Source organism: Nematostella vectensis, chromosome 2, assembly GCF_932526225.1.
Source record: "Nematostella vectensis chromosome 2, jaNemVect1.1, whole genome shotgun sequence".
NCBI lineage: Eukaryota > Metazoa > Cnidaria > Anthozoa > Actiniaria > Edwardsiidae > Nematostella > Nematostella vectensis.
The window spans coordinates 10,035,574-10,058,411 of NC_064035.1; the positions used below are offsets into that span (position 1 = coordinate 10,035,574).

General features: G+C 39.0%; 3 protein-coding genes across 6 annotated transcripts; all 3 read left to right on the top strand.

The window, feature by feature from the left end:
- The first annotated feature begins 155 nt into the window (after positions 1-155).
- On the top strand, positions 156-9,902 carry LOC5521196. Its single transcript, XM_032366507.2, has 22 exons — positions 156-267; positions 617-723; positions 1,707-1,743; positions 1,879-2,073; positions 2,384-2,536; positions 2,773-2,895; positions 3,129-3,243; positions 3,592-3,963; positions 4,507-4,729; positions 4,997-5,062; positions 5,428-5,504; positions 5,733-5,807; positions 5,902-5,942; positions 6,188-6,302; positions 6,605-6,645; positions 6,874-7,042; positions 7,416-7,487; positions 7,854-7,935; positions 8,241-8,302; positions 8,466-8,537; positions 8,899-9,117; positions 9,513-9,902. Exons 1-22 carry the CDS (start codon positions 253-255, stop codon positions 9,602-9,604), a joined length of 2,523 nt encoding a protein of 840 aa, XP_032222398.2. The 5' UTR covers positions 156-252; the 3' UTR covers positions 9,605-9,902.
- A 560-nt stretch (positions 9,903-10,462) lies between these two features.
- LOC5521310 (rac GTPase-activating protein 1) lies at positions 10,463-18,889 on the top strand. 4 transcript variants are annotated; one of them, XM_032366508.2, is made up of 23 exons: positions 10,463-10,684; positions 10,998-11,098; positions 11,173-11,213; positions 11,286-11,346; positions 11,432-11,653; positions 12,417-12,458; positions 12,690-12,722; positions 13,055-13,105; positions 13,744-13,870; positions 14,035-14,107; positions 14,378-14,441; positions 14,701-14,751; positions 14,863-14,913; positions 14,998-15,043; positions 15,144-15,238; positions 15,564-15,620; positions 15,703-15,767; positions 16,151-16,211; positions 16,299-16,410; positions 17,015-17,120; positions 17,341-17,609; positions 17,760-17,856; positions 18,196-18,889. In XM_032366508.2, the coding sequence occupies exons 1-23, from the start codon at positions 10,591-10,593 to the stop codon at positions 18,263-18,265; spliced, it is 1,989 nt and encodes a 662-aa protein (XP_032222399.1). In that variant the 5' UTR covers positions 10,463-10,590; the 3' UTR covers positions 18,266-18,889. The 4 variants fall into 4 exon arrangements, with proteins under 4 accessions (XP_032222399.1, XP_032222400.1, XP_001641116.1 ...); XM_032366509.2 differs by lacking the exon at positions 12,690-12,722; XM_001641066.3 differs by lacking the exon at positions 14,701-14,751 and having other exon boundaries at positions 10,464-10,684.
- Positions 18,890-19,612: 723 nt separating this feature from the next.
- Positions 19,613-22,083, top strand: LOC116604310. Its single transcript, XM_032366512.2, has 2 exons — positions 19,613-19,955; positions 20,190-22,083. Exons 1-2 carry the CDS (start codon positions 19,910-19,912, stop codon positions 21,719-21,721), a joined length of 1,578 nt encoding a protein of 525 aa, XP_032222403.1. The 5' UTR covers positions 19,613-19,909; the 3' UTR covers positions 21,722-22,083.
- The last annotated feature ends 755 nt before the right edge of the window (positions 22,084-22,838 follow it).

Consider the following 22,838-nt stretch of genomic DNA (forward strand, 5'->3'; position numbering starts at 1 on the left):
CGGCTGAGGGTAATTAGGAATTTGGAACAACGTTTGGGACTTTAGCAAAATATAAAAAAGAAACATATTCGATCAAACGTATTTACTCGTAAGCCATTAAATTAAAGGTATCAAAGTGGAAAAGTAACCAATTTTTATTTCAAACTATCTTATTTCTACAAGAAAAAAAAACGTAAGGAAAAGATTGGATCAATTTCTCCCAACTGCACAAAGCACCGCTGACCAAAGCCCAAAAGAAAGTAAGTAAACAAGATGGCGGCAAATTTGGTAAGTAAACCTTTGTGAAATTTGAAAATAACAATGTTAACATGGGATTTCATTTGTTTGCACTCGAAAAACACGGCGTAAATGTAATTTTAACGATTGAACGATTGACTTATGATGGGAGACTAATCTAGAATATATGAGACAAGTAAGACAATACTACTGCCCGACCTCTAAAAATAGCTGTCACTATTTGTTTTTGTTGGTAACAACTCCTTGATTCTCTCATCTTGAATGTTGCGCACGAATCTCGAATATTTATTACATACTAATGATTTAAAGCCACTACATATTAGTGGCTTTAAATTCTGCACTGCAGATATCAGATAACCGTTTGTGAATTTTATTATAGAGTATAGATGAGGTACTGGCAGGGCTAGCGTCAATGGGTTTTGAAATCAGTGAATGCCAAGAAGCAATACACGCAGGAAACACAACTATAGAATCTGCTATTGAATGGTATATATGTATAATGCATTGATGTCAACCTATAGGCTGTGACATATGTGATCTTTTTTTACCCTGGCATATTATGTAGCTCTCTGACCGTAATCATTCAAATAAGTGTCTCTCTTAAATAAGAGTTTCCCCAGAATAATTGTGTTGCGCCTAATATAATCCTGTGATGTGGGAATGCACGCTGGGGAGAAACAGTGTGGCCAAAATAAAACAAGATGGCAAAACCACTGGGTTAATGCATGCAAGCAGTTCTTAAAATATATGTTGTATTGAGTACAACACTCAAGCAGCTTATGTTTGAGGAGTGTTGTACACCAGACTTGGAAGAACATGTCTCATTTCAAATTCTCTCTTTCTTCCTCCTTATTAGGCCATTCCAGCTAAAAGCTTGCATGTGCAATCAACATGGAAACCTATCTCAGCTACTGTCATGCAGCATGCGCTATGTTTGGTTCAAGCTTATAAAGCTGTGTGTTGCATTCTGGTAGCTAGGGTAGGTTTCTTTAGAAATGCGTTCGCAAGCTTATAGCTGAAATGGCCTATTAACATACCTGTCAACTCTCCCGTATTAGGCGAGAGTCTCAAGATTTTGGACCCCTTCTCCCGCTCTCCTGCGTTGAGCACCAAATCTCCCGCTTTTTATCATTTTTTATAAAAAAAGAAGAAATTTTCTATGAAAATATTTGAAACAATAATTCCCTTGCATAGCACAATTTATATAGCACCCTCGTGAGATCTATAAGTGGATTTGTTGTGAGAGCTTTCTATACGGCAAACTCCTGCAAGGTTAAACCCACCCCTCCCCCCAGGAAATGAATATACCCCACCCCTCCCCCGGAAAAATTCTCAAGCCTTGAGATTTTCGGAGGTTAACAGGTATGTATTAACCAGTTATCTAAGTCACGACATTCAAACATCACATCAATTAATATTACTGTGGCTGATCTCTCCTATTCAATATGTGTGCTATTTATCATCCTCAGGCTAGTTAATGTGAAACAGCCCAAGCAAACCTCCCAGGTAGGGAATTGGCATGGGGATTCAAAATAGTATTATATTGAATTTCAAGTCAATTAAAAATGTTTTCTTCAAAAAATAGCAAAAACATGGCAATATTCTTATTATCCTGCTTCTTTTTAACTTCAACATTGACAGCACTCTTCAGAGGAATTTATTAGAGCATCAACATCATCAGTTGTACCAGCTTCTGAGGCTGTCACACCAAGTGGTTCCTTAACTTCCAGATATGCAGCAAGTGAAGAAAGCAGAGCTGCAAAGGAGAATTTTCTAAGGAAAGAGAGAGAAGTGGCTCGCATAGAAGCAAAGAAAAGGAAACTTGAAGAAATAAAGGTTAGAGTGTTGAATATTGCTTTTATCATATTATTTCCTTATTTTATTTTCAACATAAGGGGGGATGGCACACATTTCCATTTCCACCTAAATAATAGTAAGACTGTTCAATAAATTTGGGGTATGGATTTAGAATGGATAATTTAGTAAATAGTCCCTTTATTCCAAGGTGAACATGCTCTTATGCTGATACACGCATATAATAAATATCACTCAAATGCCTGTTGGCTTGAACTGAATTTTGTCGACACATAGCTGCAACATTGTTGCCAATATATCTTTGTTTAATGTAATTGTTGCTGCCCAACAGGCCAGAGAATTAGCATTAAAGCAGATTGCAGATGACAAAGAAATGAGGAAAAGTAGAACATCTTACAAGTCTCCTCCAACAACAGGCGTGGCAACAACGCTACCCACTGCAACATCAAGCTCACCAGCTGACTCACACCTCACTATGTTACAGGTATTGCCCCGCCTAGATGATGTTTATTTTGGTAAGGTAAAGACTTCAGAAAGATAGCCATGATACAATCATGACTAAAGAAGTAGCTTTATTGGCATCATATAAGACTATTCACAAGCTAAAAGAGTTTTCCAGGATTCTAAATTCAATACAAAAATAGCACTCTGTCTGACCTTGTGTACATCATATATTGTGTAAGTTACATTTGACATCTTGTGAATTATAATTATTTTCAGGTTCGACTACCTGATGGGCTTGTAAGGAAGGTCTCTATGGCAGCAGATACTATCCTTGAGAAAGCTGTAACATCTGTCTGCCCAGATACCTCTATAAGGTCTGGAGAAGCTGAAATCATACAGGTACAGAGAGTTATTTAGTTTCAGATCCATGTGCCCTAGTAGGGGGACCTTGCCCTCCCCCTATGGACTTCAGAAAAATGCATGGGATCTAAGTAACCTCTTGGGGGTGCCTTTTCTTCAGAATTTAACTCCCCCTTTAAGAAGTCTGAGATCCAACATCGAGACCCATCTAGCTGAAGTCTTGAATATCTGATGTTACTTATTAACCCAACCTCTGATTTAAACAATCCTAGCCCTTCCCTCATAAAGTGTTTACCCCACAAGAGATGTCCATGAGTCTTAAGGATGTTGGGCTACACCCTTCAGGGTCTATCGTAATCAGGATGCTTTACAATCAACAGTCAAGAGGTGAGGAAATGTTTGAAATATAGCACAATTGTTTACCACTTTGATGAGTTGATGCTATAGCTACCACTTCTTGCTTTATATTGCTGCAAGTTCAATTCTTTTATTATCATCACTATCATTGGCCTTACCAGTCTTATTAGTGGTAGGCTTCATGTGTGTAGCGAGCTAGCTGCAATTCCAGAACATGAAAGCACACTCTTTACAACACTCTTAACTTACCTATTTGTGAAATTTGGTAAAACATCACCATTACAATCATCAAGGTCACTACAATTTTTTACAAGTTTCCCTCATATATTACCATCATTTTCATCTCTATTTTAATGGTTTCTTTCATAAATATATCAGACAATGACCAGAGTCTTGGAGTATTACCACTTAGAGGAACAGATCAGCCAGCATTGCAGGAAAACCATCAGGCTATACCAGATCTACCTGGGGGTGACAATGAGCTTGAGATACCAGACCCTGAAGACCATGATGAAGAACACCAACATGATCCTTATGATCAGATGGCTGGTCTGGACCCTGGAAATGTGGCCATGCTTCCTAGAATGCCACAATTTGGCCCGGCAAGACGGCATGTTTGGGGTGATGGTGTTCGGCTTGGTGAGCCCAACCCTCATGCTCGACCATCTCAGCATGGACATGTATTGCCTTCAAATGAAGATGCAGGACGGAGGCAGGAAATGATAGCTCAGTGTTTGCAAAGGTTTGCAGGTAAGGTATGCTTTGTTCAAAACTTTAAAACTATGCTTTAGATGTAAGGGGGAATAATCCTCCCAGCAAAGCCCATTGGAACGACATGACAGAAAAACCTGGAAAACGTGCAATTCCAGATAGAGAGAGAAGACACAATTTCTTCAGTGGCTATAGGTTCCTTGTATTACGGACTGATTTTTAAAACACAAATAACTTGAGGCTAAAGTGCACACAACCAGATTTTGGCTTTTTAAGATAGTTTTTCTTGATCATCATTGCCCTGTGTATCAGCTCAGGGACAAAAAGCTCAAATTTCAATGACACTTTACAAAAAGTTGCATCAATTTAAAAAAAGTCGCACTTGATATTTTGTTTGCTATAAGTTTCTAAGAACTCAGGGAAATTCTCTGCCTTATTCGATGTGAAATGGGCTTATTTGAAGCGTCACGTCATTTTTTTCCGTCATGTCCATTGGAACTGATCTCCTGTTTGGACCTGACCCCATACATCCATCTTTTAATATTAACATAACTCACATTGTGTTCCATCTCTTTGTCACAGAATCTAACCAGGAAGTCGAAGATATTCTTCAACTCCACAGAGATGTACCAAGGTTGGAAGACCTATGTATCACTAATGTCTCCCTGCGGCTGGCAGGACAGCGACACCTTCAACCACTGGTCACACTTGGTGTTTTACCACATAATGTGTGTGACAAAATTATAAGCCGACTGGTGGAAGACAAAGCCTTGACACCTAAAGTACTGCATGCTTTTATTTCATGGTACGTACATGCTTTTATTTCCTTTGTTTAGCAATTTTTTTTCAAGAGTTCTAAATGCAAAACATGCAATTTTATTTTTTATGCATGCCTCAAATATTGTTCAAGTGAAAAGCTGTGTTATCCAGTAAGGTTTATATATTGAATTAAGTAGTTCTCAAAATTTCCAAGGCCAGTCACACTGGAGAAAAAGGGCCGGTGACATACAAAAAGTGGAGGCTGTAAAATGTGTTAAAAACTTAGGGTTGTATCTGTCTGCCTTATTTATAGCTGCTTACGGTACATCAAACTGGACTGCTACTTGCTTGTCACTAATGATCTTCTTGCTGAACTCAGGTATGTTTCACATTAAAGCAAATCTAATGTCACAGTAGTCTGAAGCCATAAACAGGTTTTTGGCAGTATTACTTTTTTTTTTACAATGAAGCATATTTTGATTGATATAGTTTCTTCTTGTGTGAAGTTAGAAATTTTTCTTCTGAATTTTGAGCTTTAATTTGCTTGTGAAAGTGAGGTTTTGGCAAGTTCAAGCTTGGTTACATCTGTTTTTCAAATATTTTCCAATATTTTTTTCCAATATCCTTCCACAGTTCCTGCTTTTCAAGCCCTTTTAGCCAAATGTTTTCCACAGTGGTGATTTGGAGTTTCCTATTAATGAAAAACAAATGTTGGGCTTACTGTTTTCAATGTTGGGCTTACAGGTTCCATAGACAGCTTGTGCACTTGAGCATAAAGTCTTGCCCAATCATCACAGATAAAGCACTTGAGGCAGTTGTTGGTAGGTGATGGCATAAATTAAGAAATATACATAGAAAGGTCATGTCCTTTAATTCTAATAGCCCTGGCCTATGGGGTAGTGCATTTGTCCTTACCCCCTAGGTAGGGCCTTTTATTAGGGTATAGGGAAGCGTCCACTTGCTAAAAGTTTTTTGTCCTGTCTAGGAGTCTCTTCTGTGCTTTTTTGTTTGGATTGTGCATGTGCTGATGTTGGTTTTTACTTGTTTAGTTCTGAAAAGACTTCAAACTTTGAACCTGAGTCAGTGCACTCAAATCACAGACAAATGCTTCTCTTATTTAAAAGGTGACATAACATGAAATTGTGTGTTCATTGCATTTTAATTTGAGCTGCTTTTTGGGTTTTAATTACTGTCTTTATTATTATTGTCTTTTTTTAGATTTGCCAGCATTAACAACCCTTCAGCTTGATAACACAAAGGTTTGTGCTAATAAATCATTGTCAGCATCATCTTCATTCTCATCACTACTATTCAAACAATTATTATCACAATTATCTTCCTAAACACCAATACAGTTGTCTTTGTTGTCATGGTCATCATAACTAAACAGTTGTAAAAGTTTGGACATCATCATCGTTGTCGTTGTTGTCGTCGTCATCATCATCACATTCCTGCAAATAGAATGCAGAATGCATTCTAAAGTGGTTGTCTTATTCTTCTTCAGATCTCTGATAAGGGGCTGATGTATTTCAGTGGCCATGCAAATTGCATCCAGACGCTTGTCCACCTGAGCTTGAATGGTACAGGTGTCACCAATCAGGGTACAGCAAGTCTGGCAGGTAGTGAGAACACACCCTTGCCTACCAAGGCAACAACTCACCTTCCCATTAAATGATAAGTTGTTTTGTGTTCATTTCCAATGCAACAGTAAATATATTTTTAAATTCTTGAACATACTGCTGGAAAACAGGATGTCCTGAAAAGGTGCAAAATTGAGTATCATTTTATGTGAGAAAGGATTTTTCTACTGACGGAAACAACACTGCAATACATTATAGGGGGTGTATGGCCTCCTTGAAAATTGTTTGGAAGTGTTCACATGTTGGGTGCCTATTTTCACTCTTTTCATTACTGCTTGAAGATTGGAAGATTCTGCGGATCCTTGGTCTCGAGAACACCAAGGTGAGACCATCATTATCCATAGTTTGGGAAGAATTTTCCTGTTTTTCCATTGTTATCATCATCATGAGTCGTATCGCTTGTTCATCTTCACCACTATAAGTATTTTTATCAAATAATTTTGATCAAAACCATCACTTTATTCACTAAATAGTTATTGTCAAGATCATAACCACGCACTCACTTTTAGCATTCCCTCTTATCAAAGCATATTTTCTACTTGATGCTTAGATTACATCGCTGGATGTGATACGCCACCTACAGCATCTGAAAACCCTGAATGTGGCTTTTACTGGTGTTACTGATGAGTGCCTGGTAGCGTTGAACTCTCACCCTTCCTTATCCTCGCTTAATATTCTTCAGACCAGTGTCACAGACAGAGGTCTTCAGCACCTAAAAGGTGGTTATAGCAAGCTCCTGGGGAAGGGGAGAAACGGGTATAATTACTGTCTAGTCGTCCCACCCATAATTCAACTACAGAAAACTGGACATCGATAATTATATTTTTATGCGCCACTTATAAATACAATAATAATGAATGTAATAAGACCGTAAATGTACATAATAACAATGCATGGTTGCAGAAAAGTATGTATTATACTATATTGTTCTGTTTTTTTTTTCCTGAATCATGAAACTTTTCGTTATATGAAGCAATTTTAGCGCTTTGTTATGAAAAAAAAATACGCACGGAAATATCAACGGTTGTAGTAGTTAATATATACAGTATCACGTTTTCGCGGGAGTAAATAGATGGAACCCTTTTTACACAGGCCTTCAGTTGACACACTTAAAGTTACCAGGTAGATTGTCTATCACGGATCAGGGACTCTTGGCAATACAGGGTAAGGCACATTCGATTATCCTTATCCGATATATCTACTTGACTTGCCTTTTGCGATATTTCCACTTGCTTGTGCCTTGTGCGATATATCCACTTGGCTTGCCTTGTGCGATACATCCACTTGCGTGCCTTGTGCGATATTTCTACTTGCTTGCATTGTGCCATAAATCTACTTGCTTGACTTGTGCGATATATCCACTTGGCTTGCCTTGTGCGATACATCCACTTGCGTGCCTTGTGCGATATTTCTACTTGCTTGCATTGTGCGATATATTCACTTGCGTCTTAGGTATTAGTCTGCACATAGTCTACCTAAGCTGTGGCTAGAACACCATAAAATTGCGTAACATACGTCTCCTTTTCCCAGGGTTGCCGCTGTCATCCCTAGATCTGTCGGACTATCGTAATATTACGGACTCTGGTGTCCAGTATATAGCTGGTATGACAAGGTACGGATCACAACAAGGGCAGCAAGAACAGTGTTTGTAATGTTAATTTATTATAATAAACCACGAATTTTCCTGTAATTTAGCTGAAATGCACCTTAGACTAAGGTACATTGTTGGCTTTAATTAAGTTAACTCATTACGTAGATTTATAGACTGGGGCCATCACTTCTTTAAGGTGCATTGTAGGCCTAATTAAGTTATCTCATGACTTATGTCGTAGCCCTATTAAATACCACCGATTATGATTATATGAGAGATGCGCTCTTCTGTGGTTGATATGTCGCCTCGTTTGTATGATGTTTCAGTTTGACGAGACTGTTACTTAGTAACACACGCCTCACAGATGAAGGGATGGTCCAACTATCAGGTACAAGGGCCTTGGGTCTTTCACTCATCACACATTGGTGACGGTATGGGCCAACTGTGAGGAGCAAGAGCGTGGTCATATTTGGGTGTAGAACAAAATTGTTTATTACAAAATTGTTTATTTTTACCGTATGAAGAAAGCGAAAGTGTTTGTTGTTGTACAGGCCTTGCCAAGCTTGTGGAGCTGAACGTAGACAGGACCGTCGTCACAGATAAAGGAAGCCGAGTGTTGTCGAGTGAGTTTACCCAATATCCCAGACCGCGCTAAAGCCCCAACCTAACGAAACTCAAGTCAGACATGTTTTGCTACTTGCTAAAACTTTTCCCGTACCGCAACAACTTTCGTACATCGCACACTCCAGACTTTTTAAGCACACAAACTCACACACTCTAGGCCTTTTAAGCACTCAACTTTGTCTTGCCTTTTAATAGACAAAACAAACTCAGTTTTGGTTCCCCACGCTCGTGGCTTTTTTCGAGAGCGCACCGCGAAGATTCATCAAATAATCCACAGCGATTATAAAAAAAAATCATGTATCCAAAGTTATTAAGCGCGTAAAAAAGCGTTTTCTATTTGACAGCATTCTTCTCTCGCAGATTTCGCGAATCTTCAAATCCTCGGTCTGTCTTCGACTGGAGTCACGGATAAGCTGTTGCGTGATGGTGTGCTCAATCGGTGCAAGAAGTTGTGTAAGCTGAATCTTAGCCGGACGAGTGTGACAAACCGCGGCATCAAACACCTGGAGCTGAATTCATTGACTCTTCTGAATCTCGACTGGACTCGAGTGACCGCCGACTGTGGGCTGCTACTTACAGGTAACTCGTGTTATTAATTTGCATGTATCAGTCTGATACGACACTACGAATAAACCTGGCAGATTAAGCACCATATCATGGAAACACACACTTTCGCCCGTAGCTCTTCTCGCCTATCTATATACGTATACCTTTGGTACCTAAGACGCATAGCAAGGGGAGACGAAGTGTGTGTGTGTGTGGGGAGGGGGTGGGGGGGGGGGACTGGCGCACAGCTGGGGGAGGAGACGCTTAGCATTGGTACGGATAGCTCCACAGAAACAAGGCACGAGAAAAATTAGGAAGCCGTGCGCTCTCAGAAAGCCGTAGATGTTCTCTTACTCTATCTCAGCTTCTTGAATAATTATAGAAAGAAAGATTGCTCTAGGATTCATTATGTTTTTTCTCTCCCTCAGGTTGTCCGGCGCTTAAAGCACTCCGTATGAGTAACTGTACCCCTCCCAGCCCTGGGGACGAGTCTGGTTCAGATGATGAGGACCAAGGATAGAACCGAAGGATCTAAGACGAGACGAATCCCTCAAGAGATGGCGAAGAAGGAGAGGCCGGAGACAAATGATAGGGAAACGCCCCTCCCCCTACCACATGTCGCACCCCATTACGAAGGAAACGTATTTTCCACTGTTATAAAGAAAAAAATGGAGTCATAGGATTAACTAATAAAACAGTGAAAACTTGGACCTTGAGTGTAAAAATTGGGAATAAAACAATGGGCATGATATATGTGAAATGCGACGTTTGTTCGCTTGTTGAACAGAGTTCGTAATAAAGAAATATTTATAGTAAAACCCCTTTTTTTTTCTGTGGTGCAATGTAACTCTGGAATATTGGGCATGTAGGATATATTCCAGGGGAAGTTTTATCTCCATAAACTCGACCTCAGAGTTTACAAAGACTATTTGAGAGGGGGAGAGGGTTGGAAAAAGTTGGTTCATGAATTTTTATTATTTTTTTTACTTGGTATGCATACTTGTCAATCTTACCCTGATATAATAGACGAAGACTAGATATGAGAATAAAGTAGTTATAATGTGTATGATAGATCATAAATATAAGGTTATATAATCTATGGGGGGCAGAGTTTGTTTAGTCTAAATTCTGATATTAGAAGCCCATATTATGGAACGTCACTTGACGGTGTTGAGAGGAGCGTCACGAAACAGGCCAAATCTCAGCCAATTTATAGAGGATTTTATTCGATCCTATATCATGATATCAGAATTTTAGACGAACAAGCTGTTTCTTTTTCACAGGCCACGCTGAAATTTGTTGTGCGTCTGTGATGAACAGGTCAGCGGTACAATGACTTTCCGCGTGACTGCATTCTCACTTTTGATTGGCTGACACTCCTTTGAAATATATGTGGAGGGAAAAAACGAAAACTGAACGACAACATGGCGGAGCTCTGAGCTTGTAGATTTCTTTAAACCCTCGAAACCAACGCGAATTTTGTACGATAACCATAGTATTGCTCAGATGAGACATTCCAATATGTCTGTAGCGGCGTTGGTCAGTAGTTTTGATGATATTATCCGCTCAGCTGCGGTTTTAAGCGAGGGAATCGAAGGAGGTAAAGAATGCTGTTATCCGTTGAAGCTCGTCAGAAAAACCCGCGTAACATAGCGTATGCACAATTTATATCGTATATCGCCCGAATCTATCCACCTTTTAGTTTTTATATAACTATTGTCTGTCTACCTAGTTGTGCTAGATGTAGTTCGTAGTTCAATACGTTGTCTAAAAAGGAACGATCAAAGAATTTCTATAAGTAGAACTCGCTGTAAAACTCTGGCCATCTGGATCAAATCCGTGCTTTGAATTAGAAAAGCGTACTTAAGTTATATCTAGAGCTTTATACATGTAGAATAATTTCTCTATTTCAGAATTTATTAAGTTTGTTACACAACAAGAAGAATGCCGTAAGAAGTGGCTAGAAGCTGATAACAGCACCGCGAAACTCAGACAAGATAATGCAAAACTAAAGGCAAGTTTTAATTTGAACTATTATTACAGTATTTGTAGTCTATCAGTTTCTTAATTGTATATATGATTTTTTAGGCAGAGAATGATGCGCTGCAAGTGAAACTGAAACATGCAAGGTCAGAATCTTTGCACTTCTTTTTAATTTAATTTTATCAAAGTTGAACATGCAATGTTTTTTGTGTTTAAAGAAACCAAATTGAAATAGAGATCAAGAGAAGGATGAAGGCTGAGGCTTCACAAGATCACTTGGTAAATGCAGTTTAGTCATCCTGTGTGTTAGTATCGGCACAATGTTTCAATAAATCATATATGTTTGTACTAATTTTTTCATTAGGAGAGACAAGTTGCCCTTATCCGTGAACTCTTGATGGACAAAGAAACTATGAGCAGACTGAATGAGAATGAGCGCCAGACGTTGATGCAGTCTATTCAGATGAGCCACATCATTGCTGAGGACCGAAATAGTCCAAGGAAACGCCCCTATGGAATTGATGAGTCCTCAGCCTCGATTCTATCGCCCTCAGACATCAGCTACGACACCACTGCAGATGACCTGGTATGTATGGTATATAATTGGAACCTCAATATAATGATACTCAATTAAACATTATTCTCAATATAACTATCTACATGCCTGGTCCCAGCACAATCACAGTGAAGTGTAATGGAGTAAATCTTGATTACCATATTGTTATATCAAGGTTCACTTTGGAAAGTATGCCCTAAACATGTTTGGGACTATAAAAAGTTATTATAGCTACGAACATAGTACCCTGCTTGCAGGCATTTACCCTGTTTTTTTTTCGCTATGCTTATCTGTGTCTTTGCTATGCACAGAGTTGTTGTCACCATCTTGTTTTGTTCTGGCCATGCAAAAGCTGGAATGAGTGCAAAGCACACGAGAGAGGGGGGGAGAAAGAAAGGACCAACTTTTGTTTTCCTTCCCCTGCTTCCTTCGTCATGTTTTGTCACTCACACCAAGCTAGCACAGCCAAAAACAAGATTGCGGTCATGACTCAGCACATAGCGAAAAACCACCAGGAGGTAAAAGCCTGCAAGCAGGCTATAAACATAGTGGTACCAATAAACAAGCAAGCACAGCAATGAATGACATGAAGTAATAGCACTCCTCATAGCCTAGTACACTTATATCAAGGCTACAAGGCTACAATAATGTGACCAACAACAGAAATTATATTACCTGGACTAATCACACCCCGAATAGGACAAGCAGAAAATCTCCTCACTTGTTTCTTTACCTCCCTTCTTATATGAGATAACATCCTTTTTGCGATAACTATGTTGTCTAAATGTTTTAGGATGAGCCGTACAATGCTGGCAGGCCAGTTTATGGAAAGGCTGTAAGTGTTATGATCAGTTTGATACAAAATGAGTAGTTTCATTGCATTTCATGCTGAAACATTTACTGATACATGGTACCCGTCCCTCTGACCAGAATACAATGGTTGGCACTTCATGTCAAAACAGCTGCTTTTGCATGGCACATAGCAATTTCTCTGATCTAATTAGACCTCATTCAAGTGCTAGTCACTAACTTATTATAACATATTCATGATTATTGATTCCTCCAGGAGCCAACTGCACCCTCAGTTGATGATCTCCGGGTATGTTTACACCTGGCCTAGACTAATAATTAGTCCAAACTACTTACAATTACTAACTAGCATATAAAATATTTGGGTTAGTACAAGTACAGTATAGATGCTGGTTGTCATTTTTCTGTAGATAGTTCTCTGAATAATTGGCCTAGACTAACAATAAACAAATGATTATATTATTAACTGGCCTAGGTTTTTAATGAGGCCTATCTAAAAAATAACTACTTGCATAGAATTACAGTTTTGTATAAAATGAGTATAAGCAACTGATTATATTTTTTTCTGTACTGATTATATTTTTTTCTGTAGCCAGTAAGTGCATTCTAATTGTCTTTTAGCAGGAAGAGGGCACTCCTCCAAAAAAGATGAAGACTGCAGAACATCGAATGGTGGGCCCAGAGTTCTTATTATTTACCGTAATGACAGTCATAAGATGACAGAGACAGAGACAGAGATAGATAGGTAGCCCAGAAAAAGTGTGAAAAAAGCCAGCGAGATGCATGCAGTTGTTTTTGAACTGCCCTGACCCCCGTTTTTTTACTCAACACTGCCCTATGCCTACTTGCAAGTACGTAGTTGACTGCAATTTTATGAGGAGCAAACACCACCAGAAAACACACTACCTCTACTGTACATTACATGAGTACACAGTAGATAAAAAATGATACTTCTAAAGATGAAACACTTTTTAGTTTCTTTGTAAATCTTTGTAAAACTTGAAAAAACTGGAAAGACTCAGAAAAAATCATCCTTCAGAGGTAGGAGGGCAATTAATCTTACCATTGTTTTTCTCTGTGCTGTTTTGTCATAATCTCCTCAAACCCCGCTGACTTGCCTGCTCAACGAGCTGCCTTCTCTTGAGGTTTTACCATCTCCATCCAGACAAATTTCTTTATATTATTTTTGTTTTGTTACTGACAAAGAAAAAGAAATCTCCAGCAGCTTAACTGCCTCCAAACTCATGATGACCTGCTTCTCAAAATCTTTTTGAGAAGGCTGCATAACCAGTTTTGTTGGTGATCTCCAGGAAAATGAGGTGGTGGTTGCTGGAACAAAAGTCACAGTCAGCCCCGATGGTCCCATCAAAGTGTCTGCTTACATCAGCCCCTGTAAACAACAGCCTAGTCCTGTAAAACTACTTCCTACCATCAGGCGTAAGTTATAACCTGAAAGTTAATGATGGGGCAGTGCCTGTTGTTGTCACAGTAGGGGAATTATGAATAAATGCCTTTCTAGTTTTGGTTTCCACATAGTAAAATAGATGTTAGATCCTCTATATGAGCAACATCTCTTAATTGAAATATTTTTGGCTTTGCAGCCGAAGATATAAATGATACTGGATTACCCAAGTCAAACTTGTATCCAGCACTGCCCAGGACCCCATCTGTAAGGTAATCAATGATTAAATAACTGCCTAGGACCCCATCTGTAAGGTAATCAATGAATAAATACCTGCCCAGGACCCCATCGGTAATGTACAGTAATCAATGGTTAAATACCTGCCCAGGACCCCATCTGTAAGGTTATCAATGATTAAATACCTGCCAAGCACCCCAACTGTGAGGTTATAACCAGCAATAACTAGATACCTGGCTTGGGACCCATTCAGTAAAGGTGGTGCTAGATCCAGCATTGTGTAATATTACATTCATTATTTTTAGGTCTAATGTGGAGTATATTGGGTCTGCAAACAACCATAACAATCATACTGGTAAACGGAAAAAGGTAATTCAACATTAGCTACATCTTGAGGTAGACTGTCAGTCAAAATATCCAAAGTAGTTGTGTTTGTTAGAGTATTGAATATGGTTCATCAAAATCTGGCACTTGACTCTGGCATAGTCAGGAACCAGCTTTTCATGAATCAAGGTAGACTGTCAGTATAGTCATAAATGAATACAATTATTGTAAATTGTAGATATTAGAGTAGCCTTTTAGACTAGACACTTCATTTGTGTTATTTTGATTGTGCTCTTTGTCATAGTATGGCCAAGATAATGACCAAATAATTGTCAAAACTGGTAGGAGGAAAAAGGTGAATTTAGATTAAATAAATAGTTCAGAAATATAAATGATATTAGTATGCCATTTTTTTGGAAATATCAGAAAACCCATGTAGACCTTAGAGTTTCTTCTTTGTTTCTAGTCACACATATTCTGTTCCAAGACGGTTATTAAGCCAGAATCATGCCAGCCGGTAAGCCAATATAAATGGTAAATTTATTATTATAACATTTGGCAGAATCTAAACAATTATTGTAATAAACCCTTTGAATTGCAGTGTGGAAAGAGAATCAAGTTTGGAAAACTTGCATTGAAATGCAAAGGTAAACAAACCGCAGATAGCAGAAACACTTTCAGCATTTTTTATTGTATGTAACTTATATGAATGCCCTAACACTTTATAATTGATGCTATCATTTGTAGACTGTCGGGCTGTTTGCCACCCTGACTGCAAGGACAATGTTCCCTTGCCATGTATTCCTAGCAACCTCACACCTGGATCAGGACACAGAAGACAGGTAACTAACGCTATTGCATTTATCTGATTCTGTGTTCCATTTTTATAATGCTGATTTTGGTGTTAAAAAAGTCTCAGATGCCAGAACTTAGTGCATATATTTTATATACTTGACATTTGGTGTCTGTTTTACAATTAAAGCAAGAAAGTCACAGTATTAAAGAAATGAGATTTTCTAGACCCATCATTTTATTGATTAGGTTGTTATGAAAATGATCTTGAATTTCGATCTTGGGATCTATTTTTGAATACTTTGAATTTTACCATTATTACAAGTGAATGAATATCAATTGAAGATTGAAGTAATCTTTCCAAATTAATCACAGGAGGAGACACTTGAGTTCTATACTCCGAACACAAGTCCCATGGTCCCAGCTATAGTGGTAAATTAAATTTCGAGAAAACCTTCCATTTTTCTATTTTACTAAAATAAACAGGGTTCTGACTGTAATATTCATTACACAGGTTCAATGCATTTCTGAAATAGAAAAGCGTGGATTGAATGAAGTCGGCCTGTACAGGGTGCCAGGGTAAGATGCAGAGTTATGACCACCAACCTACATCTTGATGGAGTGTCTGGCAGTGGATTGGTGACTAAGGCGTGCCTCTTTGTGTAACAAAAAATTACTGATGTTTTGTAGCTGTGACACCTCCCCTTTCTCAAAGCTCTCCATAACCCTGGTATCCAGGTCATAGTATTTGCTTGAATAGGAGCTGCAGCACTTGGATATTTTTTAGCAGTAGAAAATGTTTTGTTTCGAGGCAACACTTTTTCTGGTAAATATGGTGTCAAATGGATATCTCGACGTTTTTTTAAGGGGTCAGTAATCGCTTTTTTTGAAGTGTACTAATTAACGTAAGGCATTTGGGGAAGAATTGACGATGTTCTAAGTTGTTTTGTATGTGATTCTAGTGCTGAACGAAGTATCAAAGAACTCAAAGATAAATTCCTTCACGGCAAGACCCAGAACCTTGTAAGTAGAAAAGTCTGCTAAACATTTGTGCTACCTGTATGCCCTGTAGCTTCGTAATAATGTATGAACTGTTTTCTTTGCTTTTAGCACGAAACTATTGACATCCACGTGGTTTGTGGGGTTTTGAAGGATTTTCTCCGTAATCTTGCTGAGCCCCTCGTCACATACCATCTATGGGGGGCCTTTGTGAACGCCGCCAGTGAGTACCATTTACCCATTTCATTCGGCTAATCCGAGAAAACAACTGATACTGTCAATCAAAGTTTGTCGATCAAGTATCTGTCATAGGTTGATATTTTTTGTATTTTCAAATGTAAACATTAACAATGCGTAACTCCGACGCCAGGAAAGAATTTATTTTAAAAAAAAAAACGCACGCTGTAGTTTCTATGTTCTATTGTTTTTTTCCAAACATGCAAAATACACCGCATAGACTATTTTTAAGTGGTAGGACTAAAATTTTGGCCAAGACAAAAAAGTATGTATCAGGAGCCCTAAAAAATCAACCCAAGCCAAAAAGTGGTAGGGCTATAAAACCACCAGCCCCTCCCTCTCCGCGGTCCCTGATCAAAACGTGGATTTTTTTGTTCTCAAAATTACTATTTCTTCCAGTAAATAGTGTAAGATACTTGTAAACTCGAGTTGCGTTGGGGTCTTATCTTGCATCCTCGGGTACCCAGGGTAGGATGCGGAGTTATGACTACCAACCTACACGTCTATGGAGTGTCTGGCAGTGGATTGGTGGGTCCCCGAGGATGTTAGCCATGTAGATAACCGCACTTATTGTCGTGTTTCGTCTTCAGACAAAGATGATGATCAGGACAGCTTCAGTGCCATGTATCAGGCTGTCAGCGAGCTGCCCCAGGCGAACAGGGATACGCTAGCATGTCTGGTCGTGCATCTACAGAAGTGAGTTTTGTGTGTGATTTGACATGACGCTAAGATGTCCGCCAAAAATTCACATCTCTTCTCTTTCCTTTTTGGGTCCATCTATTCGCAATTCAATTCATTTGCGCCTCTGCGGTAATATCAGTATTTTATGAAATCCTGCCGGAACAGTTTATCCAAATAACCTGATTAGCACTTTTTTTCTGAGCTGTATCGACCTTGTTCTCGAATCCACTTGTAGGGTGTCGCAGTGTACCGACTGCAAAATGCCCGTGAGCAATCTAGCCCGAGTCTTCGGCCCTACCCTAGTTGGTCATTCGTCGCCTAACGTCGAGCCCGTGGACATGCTGCAACAGACTAAACTACAGCCGCGCGTGGTAGAGAGACTGCTCGCCATGCCCGTGGACTACTGGAACCAGTTTCTCAAGTCGGACGACATCCGTTCACCACCCTACAACCCAGCAACACATAGGACCGACGGTACTCCTCTTACGCCCGAATGCAGACCAGGTAATTGAGTAGGCGAATCTTACAAATAACATAGGCACGGTAACTGCCTAATTATGGTTAACCTGGCAAACGAGGGGTGACAGATGGTGCATGTCTGTCAATTCTTTTTCGCCATGTCCTCAAAATACCACTTTACTTGTCTGTTTGCAGTGCCGCAAAGCATGCTGGGCCCTCTTCCAACGCCCGGTCGGACGCAGAGTGTGAAAAAGAAAGGGAGCTTTCTGAGTAGAACACCAATCACTCCAAGGTACACCACTAAACAGTGCTAGGAAAACCCTTCTTTTCAGTGTCGTGGAAGCTTAGCGCCTTTCTCGTGGGTGCCCGAAAATGCCATCGTTTATAGTTTTATAAAACTCTAGTTTTATGTTTTTGTTTTTTTTTTTTGTTATAAGAATTTCCATACAAAGCCATTTCGCGTGTTTCAATCTAAAACAATCCAATTTGACATTGACACAAATAAAAACAACCCCTCCACCTTTCGAACCCTCGACCAATATACTGTATTTTGACGGTCACGGCTTGATAACAACATTCATGCGTGACACAGGCTTAGGATTCTAAGCGTGTTTTTATGACTTTGTTGAAGGTTTGGCAGCAAAAGCAAGCATCCCAACAAGAGACCGACACATTTCTTCTCGTCGCCCATGCTCAAGTAGCTCCCTGGCAGTAGGACGAGGGAAACTCCTAAATTCAAGTTAATTTTTGCCGATTATATTAGAGAAGCCTCTAACGAACTACACTGTATTATACTTTGACTTGATTTATATCGTCAACAAGTTCGCCGTCGAAACAGGCAGACTCAGTTGCTTTTTGGCGATTTGCACTGAAGCCGACCAATACTGTGACCCTAGAATTTAAGTCTATTTTTATTTAATTTAACCAGGCGTTGATTCCTGTTCAGGGAAATGTAAACTACAGTGAAACCTGGATTTTATGAAAATCTTATCGGTCAGAAAGACAGTATCATGCATGAAATTACCTGTAAACTCTTTATACAATATATTCCTTTTCTCCCGAGGCATATTATAAAATCCAGGTTTCGTCGTATTTGCTTTTCCCTTCTTAGTTCATTTGTTTTTTAGTGAATTACCTGGTGAGATGCCTTATTTTCACTATCGCTGTAAACACATAAGGACAAATTGAGAGCCTTTATTGTCTCTACGTAGCTACCAAGTTTCTCTACGAAAGCCAGAGAAACAATCGTACTTTAAAAACTAAAAGCATATAGCAGAAGTGATTGTAATATACCTTTAACTAAAGAGTAAACTGTTGGTATAGTTTTTTTTGTCTACCTCTTTTTTCTTTTTGTTGTGCAACGATAGAATAGCTTATTGAAGCTATTGTCGGGTGAGGTTTTGTGTTTCCAAAATACATTTTCGGATCCTTTAGGGGTATTAGTTTGGTTAAAACTCTTACTTTTTTTTTAACAATGGAAGTGTAATTCACTAGTACTATTATTCATCTTGAAGAACCTCTAAGAAAAGGAACGCGCTACAAGATGAGAATATCCGAAACAGCTGTATCACCGCCGTTTACCTCGTCGTTTTATTTTCAAAAGCGTGTAATTAATTCACGTAGTAAAACATGCATTCAAGTGACGCGGGCTTGCAAGCTACCTGGAGTTGTCCTAGACTTCAGGCCTTCTGTTGAGGTTGATTTAAAGCTGATAGTCCAATTTCTCTAAAATGTCTAATCGCTAAAGGGGGCACTATCTGTTCGAGAAGAATTGAGAAAGGCTACGTACACGGTTATTCTCTTCATCCACACAAATCTGCAGCGTTGAGCATTTTGTACATGTAGGACCATGATTTGTTAGACAACATCTTCCTTTAAACTGTAAAGAAAATCGAATTTCTAGGGTAGAAAGACTATTTTGTTTAGAATAGAAAGACTATATCATAAGACAACCAACAACCCAGCGCCATAATATCCAACACTTATTAACCAATCGGATGTCGTCATGGAGAAATAAACCAATCAGAATGCAAGCTTATCAGCTATTGACCTTAGCGGCAAAAGAGTACAAAACTCCGGCGGGGACACGGCAACTTTCGTGGGGTGCATTTCTGCCATGGTCTAAGGCTGGGGTCCACAAATGGAGAAAAATATTTTGGCTTGGTGTATGTTTCTGCGACAAACTTCTTCGCTAAATTGTTTGCAGTAACCCTAATCACTTTAGCCTCTCGCTTTATTTGGGGTAACACTATTGCTACAGATTTCCATACATCAATTACCATCACCCGTAAAACAGTGAGTGACGGCGATCTTGAAACCACCAGATTTGAAATCCTCGGGAAGATATGGAGGCTGGAAAAAGCTCTGAGGCTGTGGACGTTACTTACTGTGGTAGGTTGATGTTTCGCGAGGCTGATTTGGCCTTTCTGATGATTAAACAAGAGAAAATGTTTCCCCTCGCAGAACTGTTAGCAAGCTTATTCCACAATACAGCTAGGACAACGTTATTCACTAGAATGGAAAAGATAGGAACTCGCAGGCATTTTTGTAACGCGCAAGAAATAAGATTGCTCAAAACGGTTAACGGAATCCATGGTTCTTCAGCGATTTGTACTCTCATTCCAGAGGCAGATGTGCAGAAATATTGCGAAGTATACATAGATCAAACCAAAGACGTTGCTTTGTACGCTGTTAATAGGAGAGTCCGAAAACCAGGGAAAAAAGTAAGCAGAGAAGAGGTTAGCAAAGAAAGAGATACAGACAATTCAGAAATAACAGAGTATGGGGACCCGGGTAAGAGCAGTAACAGTTTGAAACTGACAAAGCAAAAACGTGTTATCCGTGTGCACAAGGAGCGATGTTTGGACGCTAAGATCGTTAACCCTAACGAAATTAGAAACAAGAAAGAGTTGATCAAATCTGATGCGTCGCTAGACCGCTCAAAGTTTGAAAGCGAGCACTCGCCCAACCATGTGACAAATAGCACAACATTGCCTATTTTGTCGAGGGATAAACAAGGTGAGCGAACAACAAGCGTCGGTGACGGCGGCAATGTAAGTCCAATTGTACTAAATGGAACACTTGTCGGCGATACTACAGGCAATGAAAACCGCCATTCTCCTTCAAAAACATCTCACAATTTAACAAACTGGTCCTATGAAGACGAAACGAGCAAAAGTCGGACCGCTGACGTAACAACAACGGAGACCAGCGATGCATCAAAAGTGATCGTTCAACAAAACAGTAATAATAGCCAAAATTTGGCTTCGTGTTTGAGAAATGCTAATTCGGAGATATTTTTCTCGGATGCTTCTTCAAATGATAGTGGTTTCGCTTCAACTGCAACCGTTTCTTGCAATTTGCGTAGTGTTTCGACGTCAAAGAAGGATGGTGGTGGTAGAAACAATTCGCTCAAAAGAACAAAATGCAAATCTTCTTCACCGAGGAAACTACAAAAAATAACAACTCCAGAGAAGAGCAAGCTCGAAACGCAAAGTCCCATAAAAGTGGACGTTAGTCTCTCGCCGCCTGCCTTGGTGATTAAGCGACAGAATAACACCTGGCAAGTTGAAACCAAAGAGCATGAAACGTCCACTACCACTACAAAGAGATTACAAAAATCTCTCAAAAAGGCTAAAATCAAATTGTTTTTAGCAAAATCAGCTCAGACGAAGCAAGACTCAAAACAAGCTGTTGAGAATGTACCAGAGATCAACAAAGGTGAAACTAATAGAGGGCAAAATGGAGCGGTGAAAAGAAAAAAGCGCGCGTGGAAACAAATCCTTAGAAATCCTAACATTTGTAATGGGAATACGACAAATCTGGCTCTAGAATGCAAAGTTTCAGTTGATGAGAAAAACCCTAGAGTAAATGGTTTAGTAAACGCCACCATGAATTCCAAACCAGAAAAGACCAGTAACTCGGTATTAACAAACACCTTAAACTCCAGAATCCTTCAGACTCGCAAGCGGAAAAACAAAGCTTACAGAAACTTCAAGTTAATGAGCATGTTTCCAGCTTTTCCTACTTTTAATGTCAAAGACTGCGACTTGTCTATGGAATACTCAATGGCTGTCTCACATACTGAGAAGCCACCAGCCTGGCACCCAATCTGGAAATGGCACTTAGGGGCACCAGTTGTCAAAGACAAAAGCTGATCTGATTCATTATAAAACACCAAATCCAACATACGTTTGAAGGATAGTAATAACACTATGCTTATAGCGATGGTGCAAGATTCCCTTTGCATTAAGTTCTAATTAAGTATGTGAAAAATATATGACTACAGATTATAACTCTTGTGATCTGTATTTGAATGATTCCCTCTTTCCACCCATGAGAACATCAGTTCAAACATTTTAATAATGTTTTCAATATTTATTTTTGACCACCGTTACAGGTTTTAACAGATTTCTGTAAAAGAAACCCAAATAAAAAACAAAGCTATGATAAGAAGTTACTGTTGATTTGATAGTATCGATAACTCAATTTGGACTAATAAAGTCATATTTATATGCTTCTTGATGGTTGGTAAGTGAATGCAGTATTTACTAAGAGGTGGGCTAAAATTATTTAACTAATATAATTTCCAAGTGTTGCATTTAAAAAGCTTTTTACTTCATGTATCTCTCTCTTTATTTCACCAGTGTTTGTGGCAGAGCTTAATTAAACATAGAGCATTATTTTATGTACACACTTGTAGTAGAATTTGACTGGAATATCTGGTTAGTGGTGTGTTTTATGGTAATATTTAAAATTTGCTGTTATTCTGTAGGTCATGTTCCAAAAATGTCAAGGTGGTGTTGTTGTATTGCCTTAAAATAACTAAGGCATTGTACTTGTTTAGTAGGCATAGCTCCTGACAATAAAGTGCACTATGCCTATGGAGTTCCCTTCTAGGCCATTTCTCATGTCACACATTTATGATTTACATAATGGTGTTATACAGGCAAAAGAAAAATATACCCACCAAATGTCTTAACTGCTGCTAAGTGCTTTATAGCGAGTGTCTTTAACATAGAGTGACACTGTTGAGAAGTATAGTATTTTTGTAGAATTTGCTTTATTTTATTATTCTTTGCTAAATACAAATTTCTTTGTGTTTTCTGGGCAAATACTTTTTGGTACCCACACTTTGTTCCATGATAAAAACTACTCTACTACAGTTACATGTTTCATGTTTACTTTTAAAACAAGCTAATAGTCTTCAAGTGATTATCTTCTAACTCTACTGTAAATGATCTAATAAACTCCCCCTAACTAAAGAATGCCCCT

What these genes read in the sequence shown, in the direction of transcription:
- LOC5521196 (XM_032366507.2), top strand. An exon ending in GAGAAGCTGAAATCATACAG is followed by an intron (nt 2,896 to 3,128) that starts GTACAGAGAGTT and finishes AAACAATCCTAG; the next exon opens with CCCTTCCCTCATAAAGTGTT. An exon ending in ATGCTTCTCTTATTTAAAAG is followed by an intron (nt 5,808 to 5,901) that starts GTGACATAACAT and finishes GTCTTTTTTTAG; the next exon opens with ATTTGCCAGCATTAACAACC.
- LOC116604310 (XM_032366512.2), top strand. Translation starts at nt 19,910, where the DNA reads ATGGAGGCTGGAAAAAGCTCTGAGGCTGTGGACGTTACTTACTGTG. An exon ending in TGTGGACGTTACTTACTGTG is followed by an intron (nt 19,956 to 20,189) that starts GTAGGTTGATGT and finishes CTCTCATTCCAG; the next exon opens with AGGCAGATGTGCAGAAATAT.
- LOC5521310 (XM_032366508.2), top strand. Translation starts at nt 10,591, where the DNA reads ATGAGACATTCCAATATGTCTGTAGCGGCGTTGGTCAGTAGTTTTGAT. An exon ending in ACTTGCATTGAAATGCAAAG is followed by an intron (nt 15,044 to 15,143) that starts GTAAACAAACCG and finishes TATCATTTGTAG; the next exon opens with ACTGTCGGGCTGTTTGCCAC. An exon ending in AGAACACCAATCACTCCAAG is followed by an intron (nt 17,857 to 18,195) that starts GTACACCACTAA and finishes ACTTTGTTGAAG; the next exon opens with GTTTGGCAGCAAAAGCAAGC.